The sequence below is a fragment of the Dicentrarchus labrax genome, unplaced genomic scaffold (genome assembly GCF_905237075.1).
Source record: "Dicentrarchus labrax unplaced genomic scaffold, dlabrax2021, whole genome shotgun sequence".
Classification (NCBI taxonomy): Eukaryota; Metazoa; Chordata; class Actinopteri; family Moronidae; genus Dicentrarchus; species Dicentrarchus labrax.
This window is the reverse complement of record NW_026136716.1, coordinates 14,282,185-14,295,650: the sequence shown is the minus strand read 5'-3', so window position 1 is coordinate 14,295,650 and position 13,466 is coordinate 14,282,185. Positions and strand designations below refer to the sequence as shown.

The following is a 13,466-nucleotide window of genomic DNA, read 5'->3' as shown; positions in this document are numbered from 1 at the left end:
CACAGAACCAGACTGCAACAAAAGCACTTTGGTCAAGTTTGGAGAAAGTTTATGATTTCAGTTAAAAGTTAATAAAAAAACCTTACGTCTCAAGTCACTGCTGACTTATGAATAATGCTGTAGTCACTACGATTGAATGCAAGATTGCCTATTTTGGAAAAAAACAAATGAAATACGTTGTCGTGAACATTTTACTGATACAATGAATATCAATATTTTATTAGGTACATTTATATTAGGTACATTTCCTAAATATATGAAAGAATCAGTGTGTAGGATTTAGTGATATCGAGCGGTGAAGTTGCAACCAACTAAATACGTCTTGCCTTTCAAGCAGGTTGTGCATGTAGGAGAAACTACAATGAAATAAACGCAAAAGGCCCTATCTACACCCAGTGGTTTGTCTGTCAGCTACCGGAGAAACATGGCGGTTCAACATGGCGGACTCTGTAGAAGAGGACCCGCTCGCTCTGTAGATAAAAACAGCTCATCCTAAGGTCACAAAACCAATTCTTATTTTTAAGTGATTATACACTAATGAAAACATACCTATAAATACTATATTCTATTTCTGCCAATAAATGCTCCTAAATGTTACACACTGGACCTTTAAGGTATTTTTTTACACACAGCAGTAACCTTTTTTGGTTTAGTTTAAAAATAAAATCCAAATTGTCCCTTTAAAACTCAATCAAGACATTATTAAGAATAACAGCAGACATTCTGCATTTGCATTTAAATTTGTATTTTTGACCTTTCCACTCAGTGAGCTAAAGTTCAAGCTAAAGCAGTGACATTAGAATATGAAACATCCATGACAAAGTCAAACACTATTTACCGCACCATGCCACAGTCTGTTGGTGCCGACATGAGATTGCAAACCAGACACCTGTGTAAGGACATTTGCTGCCTGCCTGTCTGAGTATACATTCTTCTCAAATTATCATATATAAAACACGATTCCACCTCTGGCTCCCCCTGTGCCTGATCTGAACATTAATTTGCACGTTAATGAGGAAATGGCTCAAGGTTCAGGCAGTGTTAATATAAACATGATAACAAGCATATTGACACACAAATGTGTGCAATAATTAACACATCACTCATCTTATTAAACAACTTATTCAGCATGTTATGTTTAACAGAATATGTGTCTTTTGTTGTTTTAAGTATGGCTGTGTTAGCCCAGAGTCAGTCATTTAAAAAAAATGTGTTATGGTGAGTGAGATGCAATGTTGCATTGTGAAGAAGTGCTGAGACATGTCTGCCATCTTGTGGTTTCTAACATTTAATACAGAAACACTGTCACTGCATCTGCCTCATTCATTCTTAGAAAGGATGGAGCACCTATCTTAATCAGTGGCATTTTGTTTGTGTTGCTCAAAGCACTGAAAAACTCCACAGCAATGTGTTTTAACAGAAACAGTGTAACAGTATTAAAATCCACACACCACACTTTGGACAGTTTCCATATATTTCTTTAAGGAATATGGGGTCTTTCTTTGAGCTGTTTAAAAAAAAAAAACACCTGAAGGAAAAAATAAAGATTGTTGTAAAATTACACAACAGCAATGCCAGATACCAAGACAAATATTTGCCTTTGGGATATAAATGAATGTTACAGTTTGCCTTTGTACTGGTAATCTTAGGGTACGCTTCCAGGGAATGAGTCAAATGTCCAGAATTATGAAGGACAAAAAAATTATAAATAAATAGATACATTTTGGTCATAAAAATGGCTGTTTCTGTATTTTTACATTTATTTATTTCTGTATTAATGATTTATTTCTGTATTTCCACATGTATTTGTTTATGCTTTCTGTCATTTTTTGTCCTTTACAGAATATGATATGATATGATAGTCTGGATGTGGAATGAATAATGTGTCTCTTGATTTGTAAATCTCAAGATGGATATCCTGCCAAATTGTCTCTAAAACGAATCTAGTTGCGGGAATAAATTTGAATAGAATACCTTTTCAAAAATATTTAAAAAATATATGACTGCAATATTTGATGACTGCGACAGCGCGAACGTGAACGCGATTGGTGGAAGAAGCAAACGGCCGCATCCCATTGGCTGAATACGATTACGTCACAGCGCACTTGTTTGAATGGCGGAAGAGGAGAGGCGTATCGTGGAGTAAAGTAAATAGTAACGTCTGCTGTTTTACACTATCGGAAAACTCGGTAGGGGATAACGGAAACACTAATTGGTAACTTCCCTAGCTGTTAGTAGCATATCTTTCACTTTCTAAGTTACAAATACACCGCTAATATTAAGTGGGAACGCCACCTTGTTAGCTACAGAAGCTAACGCAGCTCTAAAGTTGGATATGCTAACTTGAGAACATAATGAAGTAATGCATGGACTCATGTCAGTAGACCATTTTGTGGAGAAATTGCATATGAAATCGAGCTGGTTCCTGTTATTTCTTTTCATCTGGATAGAGCCTGACGACCAACTCCTAGTCAAACTGTCGCAGTTAATTATTATTTGAATGGATTAAAAGTATCTCTCGGTCGGCTCCTTGTGTGCCGAATATACCAGAACAACCTCAAGATTCCTGAATGGTTATTAGTTTTCTAGTTAGTAGTTGGGTGTTTTTACCAACAGCTCTGCAATTTAAAATTGACGTATTTTTAAATGGAGTTCAGCGTCAACGTCAGTCGGATTTGAACTGTCGCTCTGTGAACACTAACGCCGTGCATATTGTTTTATTTCCTGCAGAGCGGGGAAACGATGGAACAGGTAAGTCATTGTTAAATGAACATTATTTGTCTGCTAACCCCAGGCCAGAGAGCCTAGTGTTTGGAAGGGAGGGGTGGATCGCCTTTCATTCATTGCTGTGGTGCTGTGGTGGCAGCTCCTCTCAGCTGTAGGAAGTGCAGAAACCTGATCACTGCTGGGTTTGACAGGAGGCACCTCATCCAAGAGAAGCACTCAGGTCCTGCAGTGATCAGGGAGGTGCGCTGGGTGGAGGACTTTTAAGGATGGACAGCAGGACAGCTCATTTTATACAGTCAAGGAATAAGACATATGTTTACCTGTGGACTTATAAGCAGTTCCAGGTAGAGCTCAGATTTCTTTAACATGTGATGTGTGACTGTCATTCCTACGTTTTCCTCACTGATGGTTTCTGTCTGTGTTGCAGCAGGAGCAGGTAGAATGGGACGATGTGAATAAACTTCTGCAGCATCATGGTTTCAAGCCAGTGTATTTTGCAGATCCCGTAGAGAATAAGACCCTTTCGGGTAAGAGTTCAATATTGTTTGCTGTTCTAGTTAAATTGATATTGTGTTTAAAGGTACTAGCTCATGTTGACCATACTGCATTGTGCAGATTAAAATCGTATTCTGTTTTGGCATGGAAACATGTTTAGCTGCATTTTTGCTTCAGTAGTTTATTCTTGTAGCATTGGAGTAGCGTTTTAAAATGATTGCAAATACTTAGAGAAGTTTGCAGATAGTTTTTTTTTTAGGAATGGACAATATGAGTATTCTCCATGTGCCCTTAGATTTGGTTCTGCTGGACAAGAAGTCAGCTGGTGAGATCAGGATGACTCTGAGGACGATGCTCACAGACTCAGAGAGAAGGCAGACTCTCATCCAGGAGCTCATCAAGTCCAACAACCAACTCAAGTACGTCAGACAATGAACATTTGTGGGGAATCACAGAATAGTAAATAGGTTTGGACTTTAATGATGTAAATGATGAAGGCATGGAGGAAGCTTACTTTACTATTTCTAAATACTAGTGTAGAGTTGGGGAGATGAGACATTTCTAGCACTTGTTGATAAACTGGTACAAAATATAGATAAATATCAAAATGAGAGTAATAACAAATTTAACTTAACATTAATTTGGCTTTTTGTTGTGTGAATGCAAACTTCAGATGCCTTTTTGTGGCAGAGAGAAGTGAATAGTAAAAATACAAGAAAACATCTTAAAACAATCTACCCTTTAGGAATTACTTGAGGAAAAACTTTCATCCCTCTCAGATGAAAGTGGTGAGTCACAGGTAGGCAGGTAGCTTTGTTTGCTGCAGCTAGGCACAGGGACAATATGAAAATTTCATGTTTATTATCCTGGCCAAAATAATTGGGATTCCTGATATTATCCGGATAATTATCCAGTCTTCAAATGCCCTAAAATGGCACTGAAACATACTGTTACCACTTTACCTTTAATTTCATTTGTATTGCTCATCTCCCTGTCCTTCTGTAGTTTGGAATCCATAATATATATCTATTTTTTTATGTTTACAATGGAAGCCCTGCCTTCAGCCACGGTGACAGGCGGGTTTAGGATTTTGGAATGTCTGGAAAGATGCAGGCTCCCCCTCAATTCAAATTAAATTAGGATATCGATATAGGAGTTAGCGAGCTATATGGCTTCTTCAAGTCACTCGTGAGGATAGTCACGGTTATCCCGATAAAGCAAATTCACCAGAATATACTTATTTGAGTGTTTTTATCAATTGCAATAATATGGTATATATTCTAACTCCTACCCAGTATTGGGATGCCATTCAGGAACCAATTGTGGTTTCATATGCGTTTATTAATGTTCTTTATTTGAAAATAAAAAAATCCTAACTTACTGATAATATACTGTATATTTATGTCTGTATATTTTGTTGTATTTTTTTCTTTTTACCAATAGCTGGCCAAACATGGATGACTTGACATCATTTTAAAAAAATCTTTTAAATATATTTTCAGTGCAAACATTAGGTTAATCTAGATAAATAACAGTAAAAATAAGATCCCAAAATCCTAAGTGGTGACATCCAGCAGTTGTACAAAAAGGAGGCAGATTCCTGGACGTAAAACAGTGGAAGAACAGCTGAGGGTCTTGTACAGTGAATACATGCCTGCAGTGTGTATTACTGTGTGTGTTAATGCATCCGCATCTATTTAATAATGTATCTGCAGCGTGTGTCGACCACCTGTCCCCCTGTCATTTAATCTGATCAGCATCAGATGAGTACCACAGATACGCCTCGTGTGCAGGTATGAAGTCTCAGCCTGAGGCCACTAGAGTGATGATAGGGAAAGCAGCTGACTGCAGCTGAATACCAGTGGTCATATTTCTCTACAACCCCTCCAGGGAAACAAATCATTTAGTCCAAATAAATATCGTAGTTAGTAAGTTAGTTAGTTACCAAGTCTGTGGGAAATGACATGTTATCATTGTATATCAAACATTTCTGTATTTCAGAAATGCCTTAACAATGACATTTTACCTTATCCTCAAACGATCAGTTCATGGTTTGCATTAAATGCTTGTTCAGTCTTTTTTATCTATTCTGTGGTTGGATATATTCTGATATGAGTAATGTATATGTTGGTAATTTTATGCAAACATTTGAATCACACAGCTCTTTTTGAATAAATTGCTTTCATATTGGTCTTGAGAGAATCTTTTAAAGTCTTACATTGAACTTGTTGTACTTGGTGAGCAGTCGTGGACCATAGCTGCAGGTGACGAAAGCGCACTTCTGTGAGAATGATCCTCGTCTGTGTGTGTCTGTGTCCTTAGAGAGGAGGCTCATGAGCACGTGAGCCGAGCGGCTCAGCAGTCTCAGAGGGCCACGGAGCTGGAAGGGCTGCTGGACGTGGTGAAGACCCGAGTCCAGGACCTGGAGGACCGCTACCTCGGCAAGGCCGTCGAACAGCACGGCCACACACAGCGACTGCAGCAGGAAAAACAAGAAGCACAGGTATGTCAGTAGACTGCCACTGCAAGCCACTACAGGCTGAGTTTCTCAGATTGCACATAAGTTTATATCAATGATTAATTATAATACATAAATTATAAATGTATTTCATTTTTTGGCATTGAAATAGGTTAACAGATAATTAGTTAATTAGTTAATATTGGCTATTGTCAGCTGCAGCCTTCTCAGTGAGATACAATCTTGTGCAGAAACTGTGTCAGGCTCTGGAGCAGAGGCTGTCCAAGCAGAGGGAGGAAGCAGCTCAGCTTCAGAGGAAACTTTATTTCACCATCAAAGAAGAAGAGCGACGACTGGCTCGACAGAGTCAGACCTTCCAGCACATCTGCAACAAAGTCAGCCAGCAGAACTCCCCTGCAGACCAGCAGTAAGGACATCCATTGAGAATGATTCTCTGTAATATGAGCACCTTTTAACAAAGATACTGATTATTTTGTTAGTATTGAAAAACTTTCATTAGGCTTCACTAGCATGGAACATGTGAGGCCCTATTAAAGATGGACAGATGTTTGACAGTCATATCTGAAGGTTCACTTACTAGATTTTTCCACAGCTCTCAACTGTACCTTGTGGTCTTCCTCAAACAGAAAATGCTCTGTGATGAACTGATTGCTGCATCTTTCCTGGTTTTTCTATCTGCAGGGTTGTGGATGTGATCGACTTCTATGAGACTAAAATGACTCAGCTGCTGGATGAGCTCAGGTAACATGCAGCGCAGAGAATCATGTGTCTTTATTAGAAACAAAAAAACAGTAGTAAATGTGCCCTTAGGCAAATTTTGGAACGTTACTTTATATCAGTTGAAGAACTTGGTGCGTTGTCTTTCATAAACCATATAGATGAAACAATGAACACTTTTGCATCTGCTTATACTAAGCTGCTCATTTTAAACCCAGATCTGTCAAAGGAGAGCCAGGAGGAAATCATGTGGCTCATCAGACAAGAATCAAGAAGGCATCCAGCAATGTCACTCCGTCTTTTAAAACTATTCTCAAGGTAACCTGACAAACGTTTATTCATGTTCAGATAGTTCTTCCCCTAAAGCAGCAGGTAATACTCCTGTATCTCTTTTAAGGCGTACCAGGAACAGCAAAAGGGAAACAAGAGTCGAATAGAAGAGCTGCAGAGGGATGTGGAGCGCCTGAAGCAAGAGCTGGAGACGAGGTGTGTGTTCATCCAGCTTGGAACAGAAGCATACGCTGTCATTATCAGTATCCATGCTGACTGTGTTATCCTGTGTAGGCCGACACTCAAAGAGGTGAAGTTCTACAAACACAAACTCCGCCGATTGGAGGCGTTGAACGCACACAGTAACACAAGGTAGGAACGCTGACGAGTGTAAAAGACTGCCCAGTGCTCACTGGTGGGATGAGGGCTCTGGCAGAAATTCATCTGTGTGTATCTTGTTTACTGTGTTAGCACTGTACAAACAATGTTTGAGCCTTCCACTGCTGTGGTATACACTGTTGGTATCAGCTGTGTGACACTTCAAAGTGGGTTTACCAGATGCAAAGTGGAACTGACTCTGATTTTTTCGGCATTAAGATAATTTTTTCCAGAGCTGCGAGCAGCTATATCTCCATGCATACAGCCTATTAATTATCAAAATTATTGTTGCTGTGATAAATGCATGCACAGTGATGTTAATTATATGTGTGGGGAACTTTCTAGAAAATAAATTTTCTGTAAAATAAAATAAATTTAAACTGTTACTTACGGGCTGGGGCCAAATTAATGTAGTCAGTTTGCCCAAAACTGCAGCCTGTATGACCGACTGTAAGCCAGTGCTGTCCTGTATTATTAAAAACTCCTGGAAAATGATTTGTGAAAAAGAGAGGGAACCCTTAATGGTTCCCTGGCTGAGGTTTGTGCAAGTTCGATGGCCCTGAGTCCCGAAGCTTTGAAACAGCCGCACCCATGGCGCTGTCCATGGTGCTGAAGTAGCTGAAAGATTTGTATTTGTGCCTTTTTCTCTCGGTCCCACCCTTCTGTCAGTTTCATCTTGAATCTATAATATTCTTCCAACCTTTTTCCTTTCTATCATTGAGTAAACTGACGACCCCTGACTGACACATTTTATGGATATTTCATATTATATTCAGTGCATAACAATAACAACTAAAACTGTACAATGAACCCAAATAGTGAACAAGGCTGTTTATCGGAGATTGAAGGCTCTGAATATAGTTTGTGTTCAGGTCTTCAAAGTTTAGATCCAATAATACAAACTTTAATAATAACAGTTTTCTACACATAACTGAATGAAACTGAGAGCTATTGGCTACTGTTGTTTTTACACCCCATAAAATCAAGAATGCCTCACAATCCCCCGTGAAGCTTGGGGCGACCCCCAGGTTGGGAACCACTGCTCTAAACTATAGCTCACATACAAGTTCACAAGTTGTGATGTTTACCTTTTTTGTCCTTTCTTTATTAATTTTTGTTTGTTTTTATGTCCAAATACAAGAAATTATTTACAAAAGCAAACAAGGCAATATGTCATCTTCGCAGATTGCATAAAGAGGACAACGAGACAGATATCAGTGAGCCAGCGAGGGAAGCCAGTCTGTGTGCCCACTATCACAATGTAAGCATATTGTTCCACGAGGTTTACTTTGCTCAGTATTTCTGGAGTTCAGTAGTTGTTCAAATTTTCTGTACAATTTCTTCTCCTGGATTCCAGCTGTTGAATGAGATCAGTGCTGTTGTGACCAATCCCAGTGCTCCGTTTCGACTGCACAGACAGAAGCCCCCATCTGTCGGCCTTGCTGACTTTCAGACCCTCCTCCCTACACTGGAGGTCTGGGCCCAGCAGCTCCACCTACTGAAGGTAAACGCCGCCTGCCTGCAGGCTTCAATTTCGCCTCCTACCACAGTGATTGATGGGAAAACCCGGAAAGGATTGATTCAAGCTTAAAAGTCAAGCCTGAGTAACCATTATCGTGTGTGTTTGCTGGTAGGATCTGCAAAAGGGTTTAAATAAACTGACCGGCAGGCTGACGCCCTGGCAGCCGTCTGGTGTCGGCCATATTGATGCAGAAGTGGTGAAGGTGGAGGACATGATGCTGCTGGTGGACACCATTCTGGAAAACACCTCGACTGACAATGAGAAGGTACAACTGCAACGCTTTTGAACTACTCACTCAAGGTAGTGTTTACATGGTGCTTTGGTGGTTGCTTGGACACGATAAACTCCAGCGAAACCTAATTATTTAAAAGTGTTTTCTGTGGGGTTGTAGGTACTCAGGAGTCCCACTCGATACACTCTGGCCTCCATGGTGTCTCACTTCCAGAAGCTGTTTGACGTGACCTCGCTCAGCGGAGTGTACCCACGTATGAACGAGGTCTACACCAGGCTGGGGGAGATGACCAACACCATGAGGAACCTCCGAGATGTTCTGGACCTAGGTAACCCCTCAGCTAGAATCCAAGCTTCCGGAGTCAGTTGTGGATGTTTGCGCAGCAGTTCAGTGGGAATGAAATGATGCTCAGTCGATGTTTGGGGTTTTGTGTCAGACAGCAGGGCTTCTTCTGCCGAGGTGGTGAACCACGTGGCCAGACTGGTTTCCTCCACCGAGCACACTGCTGGATTCCATAGTCTGCTGGGAGATGCTGACATTGACAGGTACACACATAAAGAACACACACATATTGTTTAGAATATCAGACACCCAAACTGCTCCTTCAAGTCTTTTGCTTTTGTTTTTTAGTATCATCGTCAAAGTGAAGCAGCACGAGGAGTTCTTCCCCGCTTTCCATGCTCTCATTACGGACATTTTACAGACTCTAGGTAAATATGACACAATAAACACACCATGACACCTGTGCATTAGCAGGTAGCATTGCAGTACTTTTCCTATGGATTATTTCAACATCCTTTATGAAATAGAATTTTCTCAATATGTGTGTTTCAGGAGTAAGTCACCTGGACGACATCCTTCCAGCTGTGAAGTCTTTGAAACAAACAGCACGGTGACACACTGACTGATCTCAGGGCTGTGCTTTGTTCTATGTAATAATTGTGGAGTGATTTTTGTTTTTAATAAAAACTGTTTGATAAATGATTCACAGTGAATATCTGCATTGTTCCTGGAGAATAAACAACAAGGACGGGAGCATACTTACTTACATATTTTATTGAAGTTACCTACTGCAGCTTTCAGATTCAGCACAGGTTTGAGTGTTGATGAGTAAAATTCTCATCTGCCGAGTTTTCAATGAAAAAGACCGGTGTGTAGGTTCTAATGCAAATAACTAAGCGCTGCTCTGCCTAACACCAAAAATGAAGACTAAACACATAAACACTTGCACCAAGAAGACATCATGGCTCAAAGAGTATTACATTGAATTTTCCTGCTCAGATATGGTTGATGAAGGTCATTATTCCAGGACTACCTGCTTAAACACTAACGTTGCTCTTGTGAAGCAGTAATGGCAGCATTAAGGTTACTCAGAGATATATTGATGGTTGGTACAGTGTCTGTTTGCTCTGTCAGTAATTAGCTGTAGCTTTATGATTACTGGAATAACTCTGGACCATATGACACAACTACATGCTGATAGATAATAAGTGAAGGTGCCCCCCATGTTCCAGCTCTGTGCAACTTACACATATTGGAGTCAGAGTGTGCGCTAATGCTTGTTTTATATATATATAAAATAATTACTCGTAGCCATTCATGAGTGAGACAGATTTTAAAAGGTCTTTGCAGTTTGTGTGTTGTACACCCAAGAGCTCCAAAATGCAATTCACTTGCACATGTAAAACTCAGAAAATATTAAATTAATAAATACATTCATATTGAATAAATGACGTCACTCTGTTCCTCAATGAAATTAATGATATTTCATGTCGAGTTATGAGTTACATTTACATTTATCAGTAATCAACAATAACTTCAAATAAATAAACAACATGAATTAATATTAAAGCAGTTCACTAGTGATATTGAATTGCTGTATAGTGTTGCAGTTATTCACTCTGAACACTGGAGGGCTCTCTTTATTGAACTGAACACTATTGTATTGTTAGCATTCAGATTTTTAATTTTTCTCTCTCTTTTCAGCTAGTTTTCATTTTTATTTCACTTAATTGTTTTTTCATGCCTAGTTTGAGTTTATTACAATGACCTCGGTCTCTACATCCTACTTGAATCCATGCTGGAGCCACCCTTCCAGTGGGATCAAGATCATCCCGATTTTTAGCATACAAACTATCCTAATCACCTTAGGGGTTTCAAATACCTAAAAACAACATTTTGGGATCCATATCCCAGTTTGGTAGGATCAGGATTTAAATTCTGGACCCGGGATATGGATTTGGTAACCCAATCTTACCCAGAATCCAGATCAACCAAGAACCACACAGAGGTAGACTTACTAATCGGTGCCGCGACCCTTCCACGGGTCAGCTCAAGCTGACTGCACTTATTGCTGCAGTGCCTACAAGGATTCAGCAACACATCGTCAGACCCAGTCTGAGCCGTCTTGGCAAACTGCAGTTTAAACTAAGTGTCTATGTGGAATTAAACGTTACCTGACACACAAATCCTGGCTGGAATGGCTAACAAGTTAGTGTTGGCTGGCTCCCTCCCATCCACTTTGTTAGTTTCCCATTTTTGCATGTGCAAAGCTAGCAGACCATGAGGAGATGTTTACTCAATTTGAAAAAAAAGTGTATTGGATTAGAATTGCATTACCTACCATCACTTTAATTAAGATTTTGGAAATGCTTTAGACTATACCGCCCTACAGAGCAAAGATTTTGGAAATGCTTTAGACTATACCGCCCTACAGAGCAAACATTGTGTCTCTTTTATCTTCGTCACAAATTGTCAGAGTTCAGTCTCGCTCTATCTGAGAGAAAAAAACAAGAGAAATTGCACTCAACAACAAAATACAACCAAAAACCGAAGCGAGGCTGTTTAGCAGAGAATATAGTTTGTCTTCACGTCTTCAAAGTTTACATCTTAAATAATAATTAAACTTTAAAAATAACATTTGGTTGTTTCTACATAAATGAATGAAATTCTTGGGCCAGCCACAGCTCCTGGACCCTCAGATTCCTCTAACCCAAAACCCACCACTAAAGCTCCAGCCACATGCTGCTGTAACTGTCTTGCACTGTCATGCTGGTATGTATCTTACATTACTCCTTTATGCAAGTCATATGTATGTGCTTTTTGTAGAAGATGGTGCAATCTATCTATATTTCTCAGCTGTTTAGAAATGTATCTTTGTTAATCTCATGCTTTGCTGTATTGTTTAATGTGTATTATTTTTGCAAGTGGCATACTTTCACTTGGTTTCAAACTTTGATGGAGTTCTATTTGTCTTACATTACTTCTTCATAGTTTGCACATGGAGGTCACACTAATGTGCTTTTTGTATTTGATGGTAATGAAATGCTGCTGCAGCATACTGTCGTCTCGGCTGAGGCATTGTGAATAGATAGCTTATAAATGAAGCTCAACTTTGTTCATCTCACACTTTGCTGTATTCTTTACTATGCTGGGGTCAGGACCCTCACTAGAGGTCACCAAAGCTTGTCACTTGACAGCCATGTAGTGGCATTGGGAAAATAGCTTATTGGCTATATTGTCATATACTATTAGCATTCGCATCATGCAGTTCTCCATTTTTAAAAAACTTGTTGCATTATAAAGAGGACAGCTGGATAATGTCCTCCATGGCTCCATGTCTGTACTAATCACCTGCACTCTGTCTCCTCCTGCCTCCAGGGTGTGCTGGGGGGACGCTGACACCACAGCTGTGGACAACTGGGACAATCAGCATAACAGTCGCTGTTTCACACAAAAACACTTCAATCTTTCCAGTCGCCACTTCCAGAGACAGTCAAAATGGTCTTATTTCTGTCCATTTCCATTACTTCTATACTCCATACAAAATTTGAGGTGGTCTGGTGGTATTTTGAAGTGAGCTTGACACAGGAAGCCATTTAACACACTTTAATCCACTTAAAGAATGAAACTAAACTTGAACTTCTACTTGTAATTTCCACTGAAACAGAACTCACTTTGGCCACATATACACACCCAAGCATTTGTCACACAATTAAACCAGTTATGTCTTAAAGTTGTATTTATTTGCAGCTTCATATTATCTGTGCTCTACAATACTAATAATAATAATTATTAAAAAAACTAGTATAACCATAGTAAAACACACTATTACTCACATCAAATATTATTGTGCCTGAATTCTTTTTTTGAAAAAAAAACTTCACTGGCCTAACATAGTAGATAGAGTAGACTTTAACAGGAACACAGAATATTTTTATATATATCTCTACCATTCATAAGTGAGACTTATTTAAAAAAATCTTTTTTTAGTGTATGCACATCCACAAAGTACACAAGAGATCCAAATGTAATTCACTTGCATGTGTAAAACCCAGAAACTTAAAAAATTTAATCAAAAAGTGACACCACTCTTTCCGTAAAAAAATGAATATTTATGTTGAGTTATTGAGTTACGATTATGTTTATCAGTAATCAACAACACCTTCAATACATAAATAGTTCAGTAACACGAGTGAACTTCTTAAACACTGGGTGTGAATGCTGAAAGCTTTGCTCAGCTAAAATGTCTATGAAATGAACTCTGAGTCAGGAGTCACTAGGCAGATACCATCACCATGGCAACCTTTAATTGGAGTTAGGAGTACACAGCTGATTGAGATTATATATTTTTGACATACATGGCA

General features: G+C 39.3%; 1 protein-coding gene across 2 annotated transcripts; it reads left to right on the top strand.

The window, feature by feature from the left end:
* The first annotated feature begins 2,762 nt into the window (after window positions 1-2,762).
* cep70 (centrosomal protein 70) lies at window positions 2,763-9,804 on the top strand. Of its 2 annotated transcripts, XM_051427281.1 has the most exons (16): window positions 2,764-3,071; window positions 3,155-3,254; window positions 3,518-3,641; window positions 5,545-5,725; window positions 5,932-6,107; window positions 6,383-6,442; window positions 6,637-6,736; window positions 6,816-6,904; window positions 6,983-7,060; window positions 8,252-8,327; window positions 8,424-8,570; window positions 8,701-8,853; window positions 8,980-9,148; window positions 9,257-9,365; window positions 9,451-9,530; window positions 9,655-9,804. In XM_051427281.1, exons 1-16 carry the CDS (start codon window positions 2,994-2,996, stop codon window positions 9,714-9,716), a joined length of 1,782 nt encoding a protein of 593 aa, XP_051283241.1. In that variant the 5' UTR covers window positions 2,764-2,993; the 3' UTR covers window positions 9,717-9,804. The 2 variants fall into 2 exon arrangements, 1 of the variants encoding a protein (XP_051283241.1); XR_007888052.1 differs by lacking the exon at window positions 9,655-9,804 and having other exon boundaries at window positions 2,763-3,071; window positions 9,261-9,365.
* Window positions 9,805-13,466: the final 3,662 nt, after the last annotated feature.

Bases quoted from the DNA above. Each gene is read 5' to 3' on its own strand.
- cep70 (XM_051427281.1), top strand. From the start codon at position 2,994: ATGGACAGCAGGACAGCTCATTTTATACAGTCAAGGAATAAGACATAT. The intron at 8,854-8,979 runs GTACAACTGCAA...GTGGGGTTGTAG, and splicing joins CCTCGACTGACAATGAGAAG to GTACTCAGGAGTCCCACTCG. The intron at 9,366-9,450 runs GTACACACATAA...TTTGTTTTTTAG, and splicing joins GGAGATGCTGACATTGACAG to TATCATCGTCAAAGTGAAGC.